This window comes from Camelina sativa, chromosome 18 (genome assembly GCF_030686135.1).
Source record: "Camelina sativa cultivar CO46 ecotype springtype chromosome 18, ASM3068613v1".
Lineage (NCBI taxonomy): Eukaryota > Viridiplantae > Streptophyta > Magnoliopsida > Brassicales > Brassicaceae > Camelina > Camelina sativa.
The window spans coordinates 6,526,828-6,548,236 of NC_141897.1; the positions used below are offsets into that span (position 1 = coordinate 6,526,828).

At 42.1% G+C, this 21,409-nt stretch overlaps 2 protein-coding genes, 1 long non-coding RNA gene and 1 pseudogene across 11 annotated transcripts; 1 reads left to right on the top strand and 3 right to left on the bottom strand.

The window, feature by feature from the left end:
* Positions 1 to 3,572: 3,572 nt before the first annotated feature.
* Positions 3,573 to 5,138, bottom strand: LOC147921615 (uncharacterized; annotated as a pseudogene).
* Positions 5,139 to 6,624: 1,486 nt separating this feature from the next.
* LOC104760746 (putative defensin-like protein 179) lies at positions 6,625 to 7,653 on the top strand. Its single transcript, XM_010483703.3, has 2 exons — positions 6,625 to 6,806; positions 7,163 to 7,653. The coding sequence occupies exons 1-2, from the start codon at positions 6,749 to 6,751 to the stop codon at positions 7,492 to 7,494; spliced, it is 390 nt and encodes a 129-aa protein (XP_010482005.1). The 5' UTR covers positions 6,625 to 6,748; the 3' UTR covers positions 7,495 to 7,653.
* LOC104760747 (serine carboxypeptidase-like 42) lies at positions 7,514 to 10,816 on the bottom strand. 9 transcript variants are annotated; one of them, XR_015588965.1, is made up of 11 exons: positions 10,596 to 10,731; positions 9,762 to 10,003; positions 9,578 to 9,685; positions 9,398 to 9,490; positions 9,230 to 9,322; positions 9,059 to 9,144; positions 8,765 to 8,964; positions 8,474 to 8,607; positions 8,258 to 8,350; positions 8,055 to 8,172; positions 7,514 to 7,953 (listed from the first exon to the last, which is right to left on the bottom strand). XR_015588965.1 is itself a non-coding variant. In XM_087499419.1 (11 exons), the coding sequence occupies exons 2-11, from the start codon at positions 9,985 to 9,987 to the stop codon at positions 7,786 to 7,788; spliced, it is 1,398 nt and encodes a 465-aa protein (XP_087355545.1). In that variant the 5' UTR covers positions 9,988 to 9,990; positions 10,596 to 10,722; the 3' UTR covers positions 7,514 to 7,785. The 9 variants fall into 9 exon arrangements, 7 of the variants coding, with proteins under 7 accessions (XP_087355545.1, XP_087355544.1, XP_087355543.1 ...); XR_015588966.1 differs by having other exon boundaries at positions 9,762 to 9,990; positions 10,596 to 10,713; XM_087499419.1 differs by having other exon boundaries at positions 8,686 to 8,964; positions 9,762 to 9,990; positions 10,596 to 10,722.
* Positions 10,817 to 20,212: 9,396 nt separating this feature from the next.
* Positions 20,213 to 20,979, bottom strand: LOC147921616 (uncharacterized). Its single transcript, XR_015588479.1, has 3 exons — positions 20,924 to 20,979; positions 20,762 to 20,823; positions 20,213 to 20,662 (listed from the first exon to the last, which is right to left on the bottom strand). It is a non-coding gene; the product is annotated as an uncharacterized LOC147921616 (long non-coding RNA).
* Between the last annotated feature and the right edge of the window lie 430 nt (positions 20,980 to 21,409).

Genomic DNA, 21,409 nt, shown 5'->3' on the forward strand with positions numbered 1-21,409 from the left:
AACTGCAGTCTATCCCTACACTTCCGATTTTCCCCAAAAACAGTCCCACAACGCCACTTCCATCCCCACCAAGCTGACAAAGCAAACAGTGTTGGCCATGCAATGTTACCCACAACCTCCTGACTTCCCAGATTCACAAACAGCCATTCTAGTATCGATAGAGAAAAGAAAGCAGCTCTATATCTTGGTGGAACCAACCTTTGCCATATTCCCGACATCGCCGGACAGTCACGTAATATATGGAGGATAGTCTCTTCCCCCCCCCCTTTACACACCAAACAAAGGCTCGTGTCCGATATATGCCTCCTATACCTCTCTGCATTTGACATAATTGCTTGATTCCCTACCATCCATAGAAAGGTCCGAACTCTTTCTGGTGCGATTACCTTCCATATGCGGTCAAAAAAAGCTCCACACCTCTGAGTAGGAGAAACATTCTGAGTTAAGAGAGCATAGGCCGACTTCACAGAGAATCTCCCATCACAACCACGCCAAGATATCCTATCCCTAGCCCCCGTCACAGAATCCACTACAAATGACGCAAGATGCAGTCTGATATAATCAGGGATATACGGCAGGATTCGGGTTAGGTCCCAACCCGCAGACTCCCTCCACAACTCCTTAGCAGTCACAGTCTGATAGCCAACCGGTAACGTATCTGACACCAGCTCTTCTAGTGTTGAATGTAGCAGCCATCTGTCGCGCCAGAATCGGATCGTCTTACCATCACCAATAACCCAACTCAAACCCAAAGGTATCACCTCCCTCAGTCCCACACATATACTCCTCCAAGTAGAGGACCAATTACTTTTAACAACAAGCCACCTAAGGTCTTGAATCCCACCGACTCTATACTTACAGCGTAACACTCTAGCCCACAGGCTATTCGCATCTTGCATAAGTCTCCATCCAACCTTAGCCAACAGGGCTTTATTCATTGCCTGAGTGGACCTTATACCTAGACCTCCTTCCAATTTGGGAGAACAGACACGGTTCCAGGCAACTAAGTGTTGTTTCCTCTTCTCATCAGTGCTACCCCACAAAAAAATTCTTGAAATTTTATCTAACTTCTTAGCTGTCGCGACCGGAAGTAAGATTGTAGACATCGAATGGACCGGAATGGAGGAAAGTACTGACTTAGTGAGGGTCAGACGACCCGCAAAACTCAGAAAACGCCCTTTCCATCCCGCAAGTTTTGATTACACCCGCTCTACAACTGCCCCAAAGGTCTCTTTGTTAATACGCTTATGCAACACTGGCATACCAAGGTATTTACCAAGATCCTTAGTAGCTCTTATACTGCTTTCTGTACTAATTGACACTTCCAACTCGCGACCCACATTCTGAGAGAAAAAGATCTTGGATTTATCTAAGCTCACTTTCTGACCAGACGCAGCACAAAACTTCTCCAATATACGGCGTATAACACGAATCTGGGAGATAGATGCCTCTGCAAACAAGATGAGGTCGTCAGCAAAGCAGATGTGTGACAAGAGAGGACCCCCTTGCGACAACCTAATAGGCTTCCACTCTTTAGCTGCAATGGAAAGTTCAATCTGATTACACAATCTCTCCATACAAAGGACAAATAAGTATGGGGATAAAGGATCCCCCTGCCTTAATCCTCTAGCTGGTTTAAAAGAACCTGTCTTCTCTCCATTCCACAAAATGCTCATAGAAGGACCAGCTACACATTGCATAATCCACCTGATCCAAGTTGAGGATAACCCTGCTGCCACTAGAGTATCTTCAAGGAAAATCCAGCGAATCCGGTCATAAGCCTTTTCCAAGTCTAGCTTCAACAGCATCCAACCCTTCTTCCCTTTCTTTCTCCTCATAGAATGGACTGCCTCTTGAACCATGACTATATTATCAGTGCTGAGTCTTCCCGGAATGAAACTAGCCTGCGAGGGACCTATGAGTTTCGAAATCACCTTCTTCAACCGACCCACCATGGTTTTAGTAATCGTTTTGAAGAGAACGTTGCACAAGCTAATAGGTCTAAACTGGGTTATTTTCGCTGGCTTTAGAACCTTCGCAATGAGCACTACAAGGGCATCGTTCGTCTCACTCGGCAACTCCCCTGACTCAAAGAAGTCTAATACAAAACGGATAACAGACTCACCAACCACATCCCAGCAATTCTGGTAAAAGATCGGTTGGTACCCATCCGGACCTGGTGCTTTATACTGTCCCATGCTTCTAACAGCAGCCTCTACTTCCACCGCTAAGAAAGGCTTATGTAACTCTGTCGCTTCTCCCTGAGTAAGCACTGGAAAGCCCACCTGAGATAAGCGTGGAGCCACAATATCCACATCATTCAAAGAGTAAAGCCGTGAAAAGTACTCCACTGCAAGCGCTTCAAGTTGCTTAGGATCAGAAACCCATCTTTCCTCATCATCTCTAAGCATTTCAATCCTGTTTCGTCTCCTCCGAATAACTGTTAATGTATGAAAGTATTTAGTATTCCTATCTCCCAAGGCAATTAACTGTTCCCTCGATTTCTGAAACCATATAATTTCCTCTTGCTCTAAAACCAAATCAAATTCCTTTGTCAGTACAGCCTCTCGGGTTAACAAAGCATCCGTATGATTCACCTCAATTAGTTCTTGAACCAGCTTGATCTCGGCTAACAGTTTCTCCTTTTTCTGCTGAAAATTCCCAAAGACCTCCTTGTTCCACTTCTTAAGTTTAAACTTCAAATCCTGAAGCGCCTGTGGAGTCGTTAAACCATTATTCCAAGACGCAGCAAGTAGTTCTTTGAAACCACTGTGTTGCAGCCAAGCTGCTTCAAAGCGGAAAGGGCGTCGACGTGGATCACCCATACCCTCAGGGCAAAGTTGCAGAAATAGTGGCACATGATCCGACAATAAGAAAGGTAAATGAGCAACTGACGCCTCCTTCCATTTCAACCTTGCTTGCGCACAGCATAGCACCCTATCGAGACGTTTAGCTACAAAGGTGCTTGCTAAACAACCTCTCTTCCATGTATACTTACTTCCCCTGAACCCCAAATCAATTAGCGCAAGCTCACTAATCCACTCACCAAAAGCTACAGAGTCTTGGGACAATCTACCATTCCCCCCGCTTCTCTCATCTATCCTCACAATGGTATTGAAATCACCACCAATTACCAAAGGACCATCCACACTCGCCACCGCATCCTTCAGCAGGCTCCATAAACCACTCCGATGGGTTACGGTTGGAGCTCCGTACACAACAATCAAGTGGATCACTTCCACTCCATTCTCCACACGGGCATGAATAAATTGGTCAGACAAAGTTACAATTGTGACTAAACCCACACTTGTTCGCCAAAGTAACCAAATTCCGCCACTCTGGCCAACCGCGTCCATACGAAAAGAGTTTTCAAACCCCAATCCTTGACAAATCCGTTGAGCTCGATCACCTCCTGCATGCGTCTCAAACATGGCTTGAACATCCACCTTATAACGCTTCAAAAAATATCTAATCGATCGTCGAAAGTTGGGTTTGTTCGCCCTCCGGCAATTCCAGAATAAACAATTCATGATGAGAAGACTCCAATCAACAAGAATTACCGGGAAGGACTGTTAGGCTCTCCCACTCGTCTTAGCTGCCACCGGTGATGGCGCAGCCAGAACCAAGACCCCCTGCTCCGGGACTGTTCCCACTTCCATTGCAACTTGTTTGTCCCCTGTGTCGCTTCTCGGGGGCAAACCGTCACTACCCACTTCATCAGAGACCGCTGGAAGCGACCCGCCATGACGGCTCAGCTCCGTGCTCTCCAACCTCAGTCTTTTTCCCGAACCCGAAAACTCTTGATTTTCATTAACGGGGCCAAAATTAGACCTCTACTGGGCCTATTCTGTCGGGGCTTAGGATTTGGTCCATTAACCACCTTATTTGTGACAGATTTAACCCCTGGCCCATTAACTTCTTTACCCTTACTAACCACCTTCCAATGGGCCCCTCGCTTTCCTTGTTCACCACGGTTTATCGCTGGAAGAATATTCGTAGAGGGCACATTTTCCTTATTCGTAGCCAATTGCGTATCCCCTCCCAATCGCACAGCAGCTTCTGCGGACCCCGAAAATTCCGGTTCAACACTCAACCTTCCAAAACTATTTCCAATCGCAATATTCCCAGGATCTTTCCTACCCGTAATATCCCAAAGGTTACGTCCCTGATTCACGTGTGATCCACCGGCAGAAAAGGAAACTCGCGGAGGAGGCTTTTCCGATCGATTCCCCGACCTGCTGACCACCGTGAAGCCATCTACATCCTGATTCTCCTCCCGATCTAACCTCCGGTTGAGAAGTCACAACCAACTCCTTCTCTGACTCTCTCTGCGGACAACCATGGACTAAGTGACCATACACCCCACAGCCAGAACAAATATTAGTTAAACCTTCATAAGCTACAAAGTAGCGTTCACCATTTATAACCACCGATCCTTTCAACGGGTTCCGCAAATTAACCTCCACACATATACGAGCAAACCGTGCCCGCTCCACATTCAGAGTCGTTGAGTCCACCCTAATCGGTGTCCCAAGACTTCCTGCGATCCCCATTAAGATGGCTCTATGATATAGATTAAACGGGATATTCGACAACCGAATCCAAACTGGAGTGGTGACAATTTCATCCGTCAAAGGATTAAACTTTGGTGACCAAGCTTGCACCATAACGTAACTACCAAAAGCTTTCCATGGTCCTCCTGAAACAGCCGCCAAGTATTCCTCTTCCACCTCAAACCGGATTAGAAAAAACTGTCTCGGAAGATCGAGAACAGTCATCGACCCTCGCGGTTTCCATAACTCCCTCAACTTCCTACTCAGCACCGGTAAAGGAACGTTTCGGCCCAACACCTTCACAATCATGTACTGCCTCCATAGTCCATTCATAGCCTCCAAGACCTCATTCTGAATTGTGATCACGGGTTCCCCATTTGCACCATCCGGAAACTCCACACTTAGCCTCTCCTTCACAAAATCATCCGGTAAAACTCCCTCCGGACAAGGTCGACCCCCACTGTTACTTTCCATCACCTTTCTCACCCACACCCCAGGAGTATCCGGTGGATCCCCCGGAGGTGGTCCTTTATTTCCGATGTCCATCATCTCCGCCCCAAGGTTACCGGAAATCGCCTCACTCATCATCTCGAGATTTACAGAAAAAAAAAATGGTGATTTTGCAGAAAAAAAAAACCTTGTACATTCGGTGTATTTGAAACTTTCTTTATACAAACACACCAACCTTGAGATGTGTCACTTAGTTTTAAGGCTATCATATTTTTCTTATAATATAAGTTTTCTTATTAATGATATAATTTTGCATAATATATAGTTGGAAATATATTAAAAATTAGTTTTAAGATTTATTTGAATGGAATTATCGATATAAACTGTAATAATTTATGAGTTTCTTGATATAAGAGGTAAATTATATTTTTAGGACTAATTTTAAGATTGTCTTCTCTGTTCGCAAATTTTTGATGGTTTTGTACTTACATATTGGGAACATATTATGGCTTCAGTTCACGTACCAGCTCTTAGAAATGCTCCACTCCGCCACGGTCTCAGCTAAGCTAGACTCATTATTCTTCAAATATGAGACAAGCAACTCCAATTTTGAGATTCGAGAAAGGGTAAGCGTGTTCCTCTTTTGTTCAGCGAGCTTACAAAGAAGTTACTCATTCATCTCAGCCTTCCGCAAAATTTTACAAAGATTACTTACTCATTCATCTCAGCCTTCCGCAGAATTAAGTAATCCGGAATTTTGTGTACACGAAACAATATGAGAAATTTTTTTTTTAACGGATAACTGAAATTTTTAGATACGAATACGGAAAATATTTACGAATAACATCGATGCAGATATTCCATATAAAAAATAGATATCAGCTCAGTTAATAACAAATGTACTATAAGTTAAATTTTTATTTGATTCATTTGGTAGGATTTGGGGATTTCCAAAAACTGGAAACCAAAATTGTTTAACCCGAATAAACGGAATGCGCAAGACTAGGCGTAATTATATATATTATATGCAAGCGTGTGAAACTTTTTTTTTATTTTCATTTAACTGATGTCGGACAAAAATATAGTCATTAAAAATAGACTTAAATGCCAAGAAAAAATGCAAAAGATAGGACAAGGAAAACTGCTGAAACTTTATTATGCATGTGACATATCAACAAAAACAGACTTCAATGTATATCTTTAAATATTTAGAAAATACATCTTTAAAAGTATTCTTTTGGTCAATAGTATCTAATAAGTAAATGGAAAAAGATTAGTTAAATCTTAAATAAATTATTGCTAAAGATATTATGAGATCTTTTTCAAAATTAATTTTGAGATATTTAGATTTCATGGAAAGATAAGCATATGGGTGACTAGCTCTCTTTCATAACTTTTTGTTAACAAATATATAGATTTTGTAACTGAAATAACATTTTTTTTTTCAACAACTTTAATTGATTGACTCAAAATAACCAATTTTGAGGAACATTGTTATTAGAAGAAAATTATTAACACAATGAACTTTATTGGCCATAACAAGCAAAAATTTATGTACCTGAAACAATTCATGATTTACGTATTAATGGGCAGATAGTTATTATCCTCATGTTCAACTTTTAATTATTATTTTTATCTAATAGAGTGTCTTTAGCTTGCTTATATATAGATTTAACTAATTACCCCAAGAACATACAATTCTCATAGAAAGAAAAGTTTAGAAGAAAACTAGAAAAGGTGAAAGTATGGAGAGAACAACCTCACTTGTATTTCTTGTTAGCTTACTTATCATATTTGCCTCAGGTATTATATATCTTTTTTTTTTCAAAATTTTCCGAATTTTCATTTTCAATTAATGAAATGCGTATTTTTCTTTCTTTCTATATAACAAGCTATTTTGTTTTGTGTACAACTAGTTTATCAAAATGGATGCTCTATATAGCAAAACAAAAAAAATCGAATCCTAAACTGTAATCTTAATTTAATAAATTAGATGTCCATATAAAAATAACATAGTTACGGAAAACAATCACATATTTCATCACAATTTAAATAGTATAAATGTTTCATTATTATTTTCTTAGTTTACTTGTTCTTTCTATATGGTACAAATACTTTTTTTTTTAATGTTAAGTTTACTAAAGCATATAATGTTTCAGCTTTGAATCAAATAAGAGCTTATACATGCGACGACAACAGCCTTGGCCCTTGTAAAAATTGCGACGAAAGATGCAAGTCCAAACACGGGCCATTGAGCGTAAGCAAATGTAACGGTGGGGATGGGATGTGCATGTGCACCTACGAATGTGCGCCACTTTTCCCAGCCAAAGTGTGCGTTGGCGCGATTGATATGTGCACTGACACTTGTCCTCTGAGTTGCTGTGATAGACTATGCGCAATAAAGTACAAAAATGGACGTGGGGGTTGTGTCGACTATCTTGGTTATAGGATGTGCACATGCGAGTACTCTTGCTTAAACATATTGACATAATTTTGTAAAACAAATAATATGGTGATAAAATTATTGATATTACTGCTCTTGGTTTGGGTAATACATTATGAAACGTTGTCATCACATATTAATTATCATTATCAAGAGACTAAGTTATGTTCCTAATAATGAAATGAAAATTAAGATAACTAAAACAAATGCACTTGAAGATCTAACCAAACCACAACAGAAGCCCTTGTGTGTTTTCTATATCTCTCTACTCAATCTAAGGCCTGAGAAAGATGAATTAAATACAAACTACAGTGTCTTACAAAAGATATCTCTGGTCTTTCATTCATCTGTAGAAGAATGTGTTTGGTTGGGCAATCTCCGGCCACTCATAAAGCTACTGAACAAATGCAGAGCTCGTGAGGGCTGCGCATAAGGCACCATATGAGCCGCTCCTCTCACTGTTGCAAAAGTCAGTAGCTTTCCATACTCGATGGCCCAGCCTCCAACCTATTTACATTGAAAAGTTTGCAATCACTTTGAGAAATTTTTGCAGGGAGCAAACTTGGCTTTTGCTAACTTTAAAATTGTTTCACCGTCTCAGAACCTACTTGTCTTTTGTGAAACCAGGCTCCATAGGGAACTGTGGTCTCGAAGTTGAAATCTTGAGCAAGTTCTCTTACGGGAGTTCTTGAACCCAGGAATGGAACTACGGAATCTTGATCTCCACTGCAATTTCGACAAGCTGGTTGTTAAGCTACAAAAAGACAGGAGAAGAAGGAGATAAAAAGAGATTTTTAATAGAATTATTTACCTGAAGATCCAAACAGGAATTTTGTTCTGTATAATTCTCTTCAGAACCGGAAGCATGTCAATGTTCCCATCAATGCCAGAGTAGTTTAACACGCTGTGACAGGCAAAGTAAAAAGCCAATAGCAATAGGTATAGAGATATACCAACTTTAGTTATAAACAGCTTTTTCAATTTTGTGATCAATGAAACTGAGAGAGAGGGTAGTAAGCTAATTTACCTGCTGCACATTGACCATTCATAAGGCAGGTGAGTGCGGTTCGCATGAAGCGCTATCTGTACCTCTGGAAGGTTAAAATAGAACCGTCTTTCGTATGTCATACAAACATCCACTCCCAGGCTCATCTTAGTTGCCTGAAACCATTTTAAAAAACTTGACAGAAAATTCAACAAAAGTTTTGTTGGTAGGACCAAAAGGTGAAAAAGGGCTGCCATTTTCTTGAGCCTCAGCTCTTGTTGGACGATAGACGGATAGCATACGTCAAGGAGAACATCATAGTTGTTGACGTACTCAGTGATGATGCTTTCGGTTTCACCGAGAGCCTCATTGCAGGCCGTGCTTACGTTATGAGGGCTGGCAAATGTGTAATCTTCAAAGTCACATTGGCTCGTGATTGTGAGTTTGAGTTCATCAGAGATCATCCCATGAGACCAGAAGAACTCGTACATAGCTGGACTGTCCCTGTCAAGCTTCAGAAGTGGATTGCCAACCTGATCAAACAGAAAAAGAAAAAAAAAACAGAAAGTATTTAGAAGAGAACCAAAAGAGCGGATGGAACGTAAGGAAGGGTTCTTTTGGGCTTACTGCAATGCCTTTGATGTTGAACTTGAAACCACTTGACCGTAAATTGTAGCTGAGAATCGCATCAGCCAGTTGAGGTATGTAATGTCCTGCAAAATATATAGATATAAGAGTACTAATGTTTTTAAGGTCAACAACATTCAATAGATTTCATCGATTATCAAAGACACACACCTGCATAGCTTTCGCCAGTGAGAAAGAGGTCGCGAGACTTCAACTTTGGGAACTTGTCCAACCATCTCAACAAGAACACGAGCATATCGCTGGCTGTTCAAACATATAACACATTTAAAGAAGCAACAATCTACTAATCTAGTTTGAAGAGTGGAATTTAGATTGTACCAGTAGATCTGTCTCCAGCGTTGTAATCAGAGCTTCGGTTGGAGTAAGACCATCCTACTCCAGCCGGTGACTCCACAAATAGCAAGTTCGAGGCTACACGTATTACAACAAGAGACAATAACATCAAATGTAGAATCAGAGAGTTGTGTGCTCTCTTGCATAAAACTGTCAAAAACAAACCTTTGTTCCAAGACATGGAGTTAACGCGGAGGCCACGGCCATCGCCTGTGGGGTAAAATGGACCTAACTCAGTGAAAGCTCCTCCACCAATCGAAGAACAACCTGGACCTGCAATACAAACCTCAAACATTCTTTAAACATATATATGAACTATGTAGAAAAAACTGAGCAGGGAAACACGGACCTCCATTGAGCCAAAGGGTTAATGGTTTTGTATCTGGTTGTTTCACAGCCTCCACGTAGTAATAGAAGAGACTCCGACCAGCTTTCACGTCAACATCGACATAACCTGCGTATTGTTTGAACCCAACTGTTGGTTGACCTGGTAGCCTCACCACCAAATCTTCATCCGGGTACCCTTGTGCAAACCACTGCACTGACAGCAGCAACAGCACTATTGCCACAGCCATGGCCTGCCACGACACACTGCCCATTGATATGTCAAATGAATCCACCACATTAATAAACCCAATTGAAACAAACAAGAAAGATATAACACTATGAAAGATGAAAGGCCAAAGAAAGAATAATCAAATCAAGAGAAATCTACATAACACCCTATACAAAAAAAAACATATCATTTAACTGAAACTATGAAACAAGAACAACTTTTAAAATTAGGAACTAAAAGACTAAAAGATCTTGTTATTTCGGAATCTCGAATCACAATTTTGATTTGGCAACAAAAAAGACTACATTGTTCGAATCAGTGGGACAAGGAGGAAAACATATGTGATCTATACAAAAAAAAAGTAGAGATTCTTGATGTGTCTAGGCGTCTAGCAGTAAGATCTAAGTTACTAAAACACTTCAAAAATCAGCTAATTGGGTGGGGGTACAAACCCAGTAGAGATACAAACAGTGAAATAATGCTGGAAAGAAAATTCACAAGTAAAGCACGAATCATTGAGATACCCATTAGACAAAATCCACTTTCGTATACGTTGCAAACAACAACAGCGAGCAAAAAAAAATTACCCGGTTTGCTGAATTAAGACAAAGAAGAAGAGAAATATACCTAAAACAGCAGACTACAACGAAAATTTAGGTGAGGATTCTGGTCTTATCTTCTTCAATTGGACATTGGGAGTGACAACAAACTGAAAGATGTTTGAAAAGTTTGGACGAGTAATTTTATCAAAAACAAAAAAAAATCAGAATAACTCTATTTTTCATATTGGGTTAACTCCGGTTTAGTGCATTGGTCAATGGTAAACTGCACTAAGCCAACTTCACAATAGTAAATATGTCTTTCCCAAATTAATAATACTTTCATTAGCTTTAAGATGATTTTTTCTTATACTTAAAAACATATTCTATATATTTATTTAATGTTTTGCAAAAAAAAGAAAAAATCGGAATAATTATATTTTAATCGGAATAACCGGACTCCTCCGACCGATCTACGAAAGGTAACCTATAGGCGATAGACTCACGTTCCAGGCATTATTTGCTCTCGACTTTTGGACTTTTCTTTACTCACAGGCCTAAACTTTGAGTTTTTATTGGCTCCTCATCATGCTGAAGCCCGCATGCCATAATATTGGCTCCTCATCGGGCCCAACCCCGCATGCCATAATATAGGGAAGTCTAATAATCGTCTCTCGGGTTGCCATCCTACAACGCCTCCGAATCGTCATCCGAAATCGATATACCAACTATACTCTCAAGCCACAAAGTCTTAGAATATAGCAGTACGAGGAGAACCGAAGTCCCCCAAGAGTCGTGAGCAAACAATTCTGAACACGTCTGAGTCCTATCTGTAACCAGGTTTCCTTCCCGTGGCTCGCGTAAAACAACACAATGCCCTACCAACCATATATACCCTCACTGGAATATCTCATGACAACACAAGGATGATCTCAAATCCACGAGGGCCAACATATGTCCTAAACAGGACCACCACAAAGGCTACTCCTCCCGAAGGACCGTCACAAAGACCACTCGTCCCGAAGGACCGCCTAAACAGGCAACTCTGGCTAAACAGCCTGCCACAAAGGCCACATTCTGGCTAAACAGCCTGCCACAAAGGCCACACCCTGGCTAAACAACCTGCCACAAAGGCCACACCTTGGCTAAACAGCCTGCCACAAAGGCCACATTCTGGCTAAACAGCCTGCCACAAAGGCCACACAACGGCTAAACAGCCCGCCACAACGGCCACACAAGCCCCTCCAAGGCTCACAACCACTAAAAATAGACAAATTCTAACTCACATAAACCTTTTCATTTTTAGACTTTCCACTTCTGGAAACTTTCCTCTTATAGAAACTTATAATTCAGGAAACTTTTCTTCAAACCACCGCCTCACGGAAATTTCTTACCCCGAACACCACCTCATTTTGTTATTTAGTCGCACATCCAACCACCCCCGCTCCAGCCACGGACTACAATTGGGTACAGACTAGACAAGTTCAAGCCGCGACCTGCTTCTCGAACCACTTCTTGAACATTGCCTTCATCCTCGCCTCTGGCTCCCAAGTCTGCTCCTCAACACCATCACAGTCCTAAAGGACTCTCATCAAAGGAACCTTCTTCTTCCGAAGTTCCTTGATCCTCCTCTCGAGAACCCTCACTGGCCTCGCCTCCAAAGTCATGTTAGGCTGAGGATCCTAAGGAATCTTAGCCAACAACTGATCATCCTCACGGAGATACTTCCATAACATAGACACATGGTAAACCTTGTTAAATGCACGCATAACCTCAGGTAAATCAAGTCTATATGCCATTGGTCCAACCCGCTCTATCACTCTGAACGGACCCATATACCTCGGACTCAACTTAGTCTCAGTCTATGACCTGTTCGGACCCTGCAACATGGCCATCTTGAGGTACACTCTATCTCCCACCTGAAACTCAAGATCTCTCCTCCTCCTATCGGCATAAATCCTCTGCCGATCCTAAGCTTCCTTCATGTTCAGCTTGAGAACCCAAATCTTCTCCGAGGTCTCCTGAACAAAATCTGCCCCGTACATGCTCCTCTCCCCCACCTCAGTCTAACATAACGGTGTACGACACAGCTTCCCATACAAAGCCTCATAAGGAGCCATGCCTATACTCTCCTGGTAACTGTTGTTGTAAGCAAACTCTACCAAGCTCAGGTGATCTGCCCAATGGCCACCCTAACCCAGCACACACATCCGCAACAAATCCTCCAACGTCCGGATCTTCCTCTCTGACTGTCCATCGGTCTGGCGGTCCACAATGACCCAAATAGCATCAAACGTCCTGGACACTGGTTAACCTACCACGAAGTCCATCGTAATCATATCCCACTTCCACTCTGGAATGGGAAGACTCTTCAGCAATCCACCTGGTACCTGATGCTCAGCCTTCACTAGTTGAAACACATCAGAACTCGCAACCCATCTAGCCACATCCTTCTTAGTAACTCTTGAGATCCCGGTACATTTTAGTCGCTTCTGGATGAATAAAGAACATGCTCGCATGAGCCTCTCTCAGGATCTCCTGCCTCAACTCCTCATCCTTAGGCACACAAATCCGCCCATGTACCAAAATAGTACCATTAGCTGAGACCTGATACTCAGAATCAACAGCCTTCGAGGCATTCACCAGCCCCTAATCATTCTCCTGAGCCAACCGCACCCTGCTCAGAAGATCTGCTCTATCAGCCGCCTCCAAACCCAACGGCTCCTGAGACACCACAGACAAACCCAACGCACTGATCTCTCCGACCAGAGAATCCATGTACTGCTCCTAAGCCAAAGCTGCCCTCTTCCGACTCAGAGAATTTGCAACCAAGTTAGCCTTACCAGGGTGTGTAACACCCGAAAACCAAAACTGTATGTTTTGGGGGAGGGTGTCGATCGACACCAAGGGGGTGTCGGTTGACATCATTGATTTCTGGTTTGACCAGTTTGATTTAATTATCAATTTGGACCGGTTTGGTTTAAGGAAACCAATGAACCAAGGTTTAAAAGGGGGAAAACGACCTAGGGTCTTGTTATGTTTCTGTCTCACGCCGCTTTAAGCGAAAACGGTTCTTGAGGTTCCAGAGAGAGATTGTGAGATTTTAAGGCTTTGTGGGTGAGTTCTTGCTGTGGGAGTGAGGATTCAAGGATAGGAATGTGTGGGAAGCTTTCTGGGAGTGTGGATTCCATCATTGTTGGTCAAAATCTTCATGCATAGAGGTGAGTGCATGACCATGGCTAATCTAAGCCTTTGATTTCCTTGTTCTTGCTTGTTTGTTGTTGTTTTGTGTGTTTTCTTGCTGGGGATTGGTTGCTACAGGTTTCTAAGGATGTTTCCGGCTTGGGTTTTGAGTATTGGACGAGTGGGTGGAGTTTGGGAGCGAAATTCGACTCTCGACTTTGCAGCGGATCGCAGTTACAGGTGGAGTGTCGATAGACACTACTTTGGTATCGGTCGACACCAGCAAATCAGGCAACGATCAACACTGTGGGGTAGTGTCGGTCGACACCAAGGCCAGTGTCGGTCGACACTCGGCTGGGGTGTGTCGACACCTCCCTTCTAGCGAGATGATGTTTATTTTCCTGGTTTGTATGTTTTGTTTGTTTTTTGTTTGGAACATTGGAATCACTGTTGCTTGTGTGTATAGCCCAGTAGATGGGAGGATTGCCTCATTGAGTGTTTATCAAATACTCATGCATCTCAATTTGTGTTTGTGGTGCAGATAAAGGCAAAATGTGATCGTGGAATCAAGAAAATGAAAAGGAGGATGTTTTAGGGACTCTATTGGTTGTTGTCTGGCATTGTTAGGTTGCTAGAGTTGGTCTTTAGAACTTGCTAGGTTGTCGGTTCCTTGTTTCCTGTTGTTTGACATTGGAATGATTATGCTTAGATATTGGTTATTCTATTATTGAGTATTATTGGATATTGGTATCAGTTATTCCGCTGTTGTTTGTGATTGTGGTTAGGTGGCTAGTGGATATGGGACCACTAGTTATAGTTTATTTATTAATTTTTTTTTAAAAGGGTCAGGTCGTTTCAGTTTCGTATCAGAGCCCTTACGGTTCTAGGTTTGGGTTTCGTATCAGAGCCGCTTGTGTATTGATTACAGGGGTCTCAACCGGGTCATTGTGAAGAACAAGTACCCTCTTCCGAGGATCGATGAGTTGTTGGATCAGTTGAGGGGTGCTACTTGGTTCTCCAAGATAGATCTAGCGTCGGGTTATCATCAGATCCCGATAGATGAGGCAGATGTGAGGAAGACTTCTTTCAGGACGAGGTATGGGCATTATGAGTTTGTGGTGATGCTGTTTTGTTTGACTAACGCGCCAGCATCGTTTATGAGTTTGATGAACAGCGTGTTTCAGGAGTTTCAGGACGTGTCTATCATCATATTCATCGAAGACATCCTGGTTTATTCTAAGAGTCCTGAAGAGAATGCAGTGCATTTGAGGGCAGTTCTGGAGAAGCTGTTGGAGCAGAAGTTATTTGCTAAGTTGAGCAAGTGTAGTTTCTGGCAGCGTGAGATGGGTTTTCTGGGTCAAATTGTGTCTGCAGATGGGGTTTTTGTAGATCCGGAGAAGATTCAGGCTATCAGGGATTGGCCTAGACCGCAGAATGCCACGAAGATAAGGATTTTTCTGGGGTTGGCAGATTTCTACAGGAGGTTTGTGCAGGGGTTTGCGAGCAGATCACATCCTATGACTAAGTTGACAGGGAAGGATGTTCCTTTTGTCGGGTCACATGAGTATGAGGAAGGCTTTACAAGCCTGAAGGAGATGTTTACTACCGCTCCAGTGTTGGCTTTGCCTGAGCAGAGCGAACTCTATGTGGTTTATACAAATGCATCCAGAGTTGGTTTGGGGTGTGTGTTGATGCAGCATGGAAAGGTGATTGCCTATGCTTCGCGGCAGTTGCGGAAGCATGAGGACAACTATCCTACTCATGACTTGGAGATGGGTGCTATAGTTTTTGCCCTAAAGATTTAGAGATCTTATCTTGATGGTGCAAAGGTACAGATGTTTACAGATCATATGAGCATGAAGTATATATTCACTCAGCCCGAGCTGAACTTGAGGCAGAGGCGGTGGATGGAGCTGGTGGCGGATTATGATCTAGAGATTGTCTATCATCCTAGTAAGGCTAACTTGGTTGCAGATGCTTTGAGTCGGAAGCGGGCGGCTTTGGCTCAGGAGCAGGATATGAAGTCTCTGGTAGGGGAGATCAGTGCGTTGAGCTTATGTGCAGTTTCTCAGGAGCCATTGGATTTGGTTGCAGATGATAGAGCAGATTTGTTGAGCAAAGTGCGGTTGGATCAGGAGAAGAATTCGGGGATGGTGAATGCCTCAAATGATGTTTATTCAGAGTATCAGGTTTCGGCTAATGGTACTATTCTGGTGCATGGGCGGATTTGTGTGCCTATGGATGAGGAGTTGAGGCAGGAGATTCTAAGAGAGGCTCATGCGAGCATGTTCTCTATTCATCAGGAGCGACTAAGATGTACCGTGATCTCAAGAGGTACTATCACTGGGTCGAGCTGAAGAAGGACGTGGCTAGTTGGGTTGCGAGGTGCGATGTGTGTCAGCTAGTGAAGGCTGAGCATCATGTACCAGGTGGTTTGTTGAAGAGTCTTCCCATTCCAGAGTGGAAGTGGGATATGATTACTATGGACTTCGTGGTAGGTTTGCCAGTGTCCAGGACGTTTGATGCTATATGGGTCATTGTGGATCGGTTGACAAAGTCGGCACATTTTCTGGCCATTAAGAAGACTGATGGAGCAGCGGTCTTGGCTAAGAAGTATCTGAAGGAAATAGTCAGGTTGCATGGGGTGCCAGCGAGCATTGTGTCTGATAGGGATTCCGAGTTCACTTCGGTGTTCTAGAGGGCATTTCAGGCAGAGATGGGCACTAAGGTGCATATGAGTACATCTTATCATCCCCAGACAGATGAACAATCAGAGAGGACGATCTAGACATTGGAGGATTTGCTGAGGATGTGTGTGTTGGATTGGGGTGGTCATTGGGCAGATCATTTAAGCTTGGTAGAGTTTGCTTATAACAACAGTTACCAGACGAGTATTGGCATGGCTCCTTATGAGGCTTTGTATGGGAGGTCGTGTCGTACACCGTTATGCTGGACTCAGATGAGGGAGAGGAGCATGTACGGGGCAGATTTTGTTCAGGAGACCTCGGAAAAGATTCGGGTTCTCAAGCTGAACGTGAAGGAAGCTCAGGATCGGCAGAGGAGTTACGCCGATAGGGGGAGGAGAGATCTTGAGTTTTAGGTTGGAGATAGAGTGTACCTCAAGATGGCCATGTTGCGGGGTCCGAACAGAGTAATTGAGCGAGTTAGACCAATGTCATATAGACTGGAGTTACCTGAGGTTATGCGAGCATTCCATAAGGTGTTCCATGTGTCTATGTTGCGGAAGTGTCTCCGTGAGGATGCTCAGTGTTCGCTAAGATTCATGAGGATCTTCAGCCTAACATGACTTTGGAGGCGAGGCCAGTGAGGGTTCTCGAGAGGTGGATCAAGGAACTTCGGAAGAAGAAAATTCCTTTGATGAGATTTCTTTGGGACTGTGATGGTTATAGGTGTCAAACTGGCTGGCCCGCGTCCGTCTGGACCATCAGCAGCGGTCAATTTCTATTTTTTGGACCGCAACGGGCCTAAATAATATATTAAAAAATAAAATAAAATTAATAAAAAACATATTAAAATGAAGTAAAAATAATAAAGAATAATTTTATAAAACAATTTTAAATGAAATTTTAGATGTTTTATTTTTTTTACATTAAATTATTTGTGTTACCACATACTTTTAAAAGATATATATTTAAAATTATATAAAAATAATTATGTATCTATATTAAATATTTATTTTTATTTAATATTTAAAGACCGCGGGCCGACCCGCCAACCCGCGAGTTAAACCCGCTAAAATCCGTAATCCGTTTGGGCTAGGCCCGCAAGGTCCGCTTTTTAATGGGCTTAATATTTAGTGTCCATGCCCGCTCCACTGAGGTACTATTTGGGCTAGGCCCGCGGGCATGGAACCCGCTTGACACCTCTATTGATGGTGTTGAGGAACAGACTTGGGAACCTGAGGCGAGGATGAAGGCAAGGTTTAAGAAGTGGTATGAGAAGCAAGTCGCGACTTGAGCTTGTCTAGCCTGGTCCCATCTATAATCCGTGGTTGGAGCGGGAATGGAGTATTCCAGTCCATCTCTCTTGTTTACTTGGTCACTTGGGATGGTTGGTTGTGCGACTAAGTAACAAGATAAGGTGGTGCCCGGGGTACAAAGTTTCTGTGAGACGGGGCTTTTGGAGGAAAGTTTTCTGAAATAGAAGTTTCCAAAAGTGGAAAGTCTAAAAATGGAAAGTTTTATGAGAGTTAGAATTTGTCCATTTTTAGTGGCGGAGAGCCTTGGAGGGGCTTGTGTGGCCTTGGTGGCGGACTTTTGAGTCATTGCGCCCGTGTGGCGGTCTTTTGAGACATTTTGTGGCCTTTGTGGCGGGCTGTTTAACCGTGTGTGGCATTTGTGGCGGGCTGTTTAGCCATTGTGTGGTTTTTGTGGCGGGCTATTTAGTCATTGCGTGGCCTTTGTGGCGGGTTGTTTAGCCAATTGTGTGGCCTTTGTGGGAGGCTGTTTAGCCAGAGTGCCTGTTTAGGCGGTCCTTTGGGCAGATGGTCTTTGTGACGGTCCTCCGGGACAGATGGTCTTTGTGACGGTCCTTCGGGACAGATGGTCTTTGTGACGGTCCTTCGGGATGAGTGGCCTTGGTGGCGGTCCTGTTTAGGACATTTGTTTGGCCTTTCTGGCAGTCCTGTTTAGGACATTTGTTTGGCCTTTGTGGCGGTCCTGTTTAGGACATTTGTTTGGCCTTTGTGGCGGTCCTGTTTAGGACATTTGTTTGGCCTTGGGGGCGGTCCTGTTTAGGACATTTGTTTTGCCTTTGTGGCGGCCCGTGGGCAGTAAGATGATCCTTGTGTGGTCATGATGTATCCCAGTTAGGGGATATGTGGTTGGTAGGACATTGTGTTGTCTTACGCGAGCCACAGGAAGGAAACCTGGATAGGAATAGGACTCAGACGTGTTCAGAATTGTTTGCTCACGACTCTTGGGGGACTTAGGTTCTCCTACTACTGTCATATTCTAAGACTTTATGGCTTGAGAGTATGATTGGTATATCGACTTCGGATGACAATCCGGGGGCGCGCTGTAGGGTGGCAACCCGAGAGACGAGTACTGGACTTCCTTATATATTATGGCATGCGGGCTTAGACCCGATGAGGAGCCAATATTATGGCATACCGGTTTCGGTCTGATAAGGAGCCAATAAAAACTAAAGGTTTAGGCCTATGAGAAAAGGAAAGTCCAAAAGTCTAGAGCAAATAATGCCTGGAACGTGAGTCTATTGCCTAGAGGTGACCTTCCGTAGATCGGTCGGAGGAGTGCGGGTCGTGGACACGGTTGCACGGGAGTCCTTGGCTGATAGTTGTTCGGGATTCGAGGACGAATCTATGTTGGTGGGGGAGAATTGTAACACCCGCAAACCAAAACTGTGCATTTTGGAGGAGGGTGTCGATCGACACCAAGGGGGTATCGATCGACACCATTGATTTCTGGTTTGACTAGTTGGATTTAATTATCAATTTAGACCGGTCTGGTTTAAGGAAACCATTAAACCAAGGTTTAAAAGGGGGAAAACGACCTACGGTCGTGTTATGTTTCTGTCTCACGCCTCTTTGAGAGAAAACAAAGAGAGAAAACTGTTCTTGAGGTTCTAGAGAGAGATTGTGAGATTTTAAAGCTTTGCAGGTGGAGTGTCGATCGACACCACTTGGTGTCGGCCGACACCAGCAAATCAGGCATCGATCGACACTGTGGGGTAGTGTCGGTCGACACCAAGGCCAGTGTCGGTCGACACTCGGCTGGTGTCGGTCGACACCTCCCTTCCAGCGAGATGATGTTTGTTTTCCTGGTTTGTATGTTTTGTTTGTTGTTTGTTTGGAACATTGGAATCACTGTTGCTTGTGTGTATAGCCCAGTAGATGGGAGGATTGCCTCACTGAGTGTTTATCAAATACTCATGCATCCACTACAAGAAATATTGACATCACTAGCACACAAACATTGCTACTATAGGGATTTGGTAGCGTTTTCATAAACGCTAGGACATGAGGAGCTACAATAGCCCCCTGACATATCATAGCGTTTTTTAAGACGCTACGAAATGTTGACCTATTATAGCGCTACTAGTCCGCTATTGTACAATTTTTTCTAGCGTCTTTTTCGTGCTATTTTATTTGTTTATATGGCAAACTTTTAACACATTTAAAGTGCTGTTGGAGATTGTCTCGTGACTTTATGGTTTTTGAATTTAACTTTATAGTAGCAGAAAATGTAAGCTATATGAAAGTTTTATATAGCAATTCTATGCTGCTATTTTGTATTATTTAATGGCTATTGTTATGTGCTATATTATCGTTTATAGTAGCGTATGGAAAATGTCAGTGAATATTGTAAGATGTTATCATTTACGTGCTATGATATACGTTCTCATGCCTTTTTTATTTAACATGTTATTATTTATAATGGCATTTAGAAAATGTTGTATAGCTTGCAATGGTGTATTTAAGTAGATCTATCTTGAATACATATTGATTTACATCATATATAATATTATTTGAATCATTGTATAAAATATAATTTGATTTAATTGATGAAAGACAATGACATCAGAAAATATGAAAAGTTAACAAAGTCTAAACATAAATATCAAAAGTTAACAAAATTTAAATATAAATATCAAAAGTTAACAAAGTTTAAACATAACAAAGACAATGAACTCTAAGATTGCAATCTTCAAGGAGCATTGCCAGATCGAGAGCACCCTTCTACTTCTGGGCGTTTGTTTTGGATGTTTCGGATACATCTCTAGTACAGTGGATCAATGTCTTCTTCGTCTACCTCGATGCGTATTAAGTAGCCTAGGTGAGCGAGTGATCGTCTGTACTCTAGCCTTGTTATCTCCTTCACATCATCGTCCGCAGCACTTCCTTGACCTTGCTCACCTTGTTGTCTGAGTTTCGGTGTAACTTCTTTGCTGGGAGGCCACATATGATTCCTTTAGCTTGCATTGAAATCATTTCTGCATTGATAAAAATGATCCCATTAGTTTCGGTTTCTTTTTTTGTATCAACAATCATACTTTTACAATCGATTGAACAAAGGAGGAAAAAAAGAGAACCCTTGTACAATCGATTACAATTAATACAAAGAGGGAGATGAGATGATTTCTAGATCCAAAACCTGAAAACGAGAAGAGAATTTTCGAAGATCGTTAGATTGAAAACCAGAAGCTCAAAACCTTTTAGATCTGGAAAAAATTAGGAACACAAAAGCTCTAAACCTTTTAGATCTGGCAGAGAATTGTCGAAGATTGAAAACCAGAAGCTGCGAATGAGTTTAATCGTTTATTATGTAGACAATAAAAAGTTATCGAGATGTACAAAAGTAATAAAAGAAGGGTTAAGTAAGAGTTGATTGATGTCCGTTAGATTGCATCTAATCGACGATAGATATGAAAGATTTGGTGATCTACACTTTAATGAATCAGCCAATGAAATAATTGTGTAAGTATTAACATGTTAATAGTATAATATTTTGTTATGTTTATTTGTATTAATTTTGAAATATGGTGAAAAATAAAATAAATTAATTTTTTTAAGTTCTACACTGTCTAATTCATCTTTTACTATACTTTAAAATTTATTTGGTAAGTTCTACATTGTCAAATTCATGTCTTATATACTAGTGTACAATGCTTTCAACAAAGAGATACAAATTTAGGGTATAGAGTATAGGGTTTAGGGTTCAGCATATGAATGGTTAATAG

What these genes read in the sequence shown, in the direction of transcription:
- LOC104760746 (XM_010483703.3), top strand. Translation starts at nt 6,749, where the DNA reads ATGGAGAGAACAACCTCACTTGTATTTCTTGTTAGCTTACTTATCATA. An exon ending in ACTTATCATATTTGCCTCAG is followed by an intron (nt 6,807 to 7,162) that starts GTATTATATATC and finishes ATAATGTTTCAG; the next exon opens with CTTTGAATCAAATAAGAGCT.
- LOC104760747 (XM_087499415.1), bottom strand. Translation starts at nt 10,011, where the DNA reads ATGGGCAGTGTGTCGTGGCAGGCCATGGCTGTGGCAATAGTGCTGTTG. An exon ending in ATTCCTGTTTGGATCTTCAG is followed by an intron (nt 8,173 to 8,257) that starts GTAAATAATTCT and finishes TCGAAATTGCAG; the next exon opens with TGGAGATCAAGATTCCGTAG. An exon ending in CCTGGTTTCACAAAAGACAA is followed by an intron (nt 7,954 to 8,054) that starts GTAGGTTCTGAG and finishes CAATGTAAATAG; the next exon opens with GTTGGAGGCTGGGCCATCGA.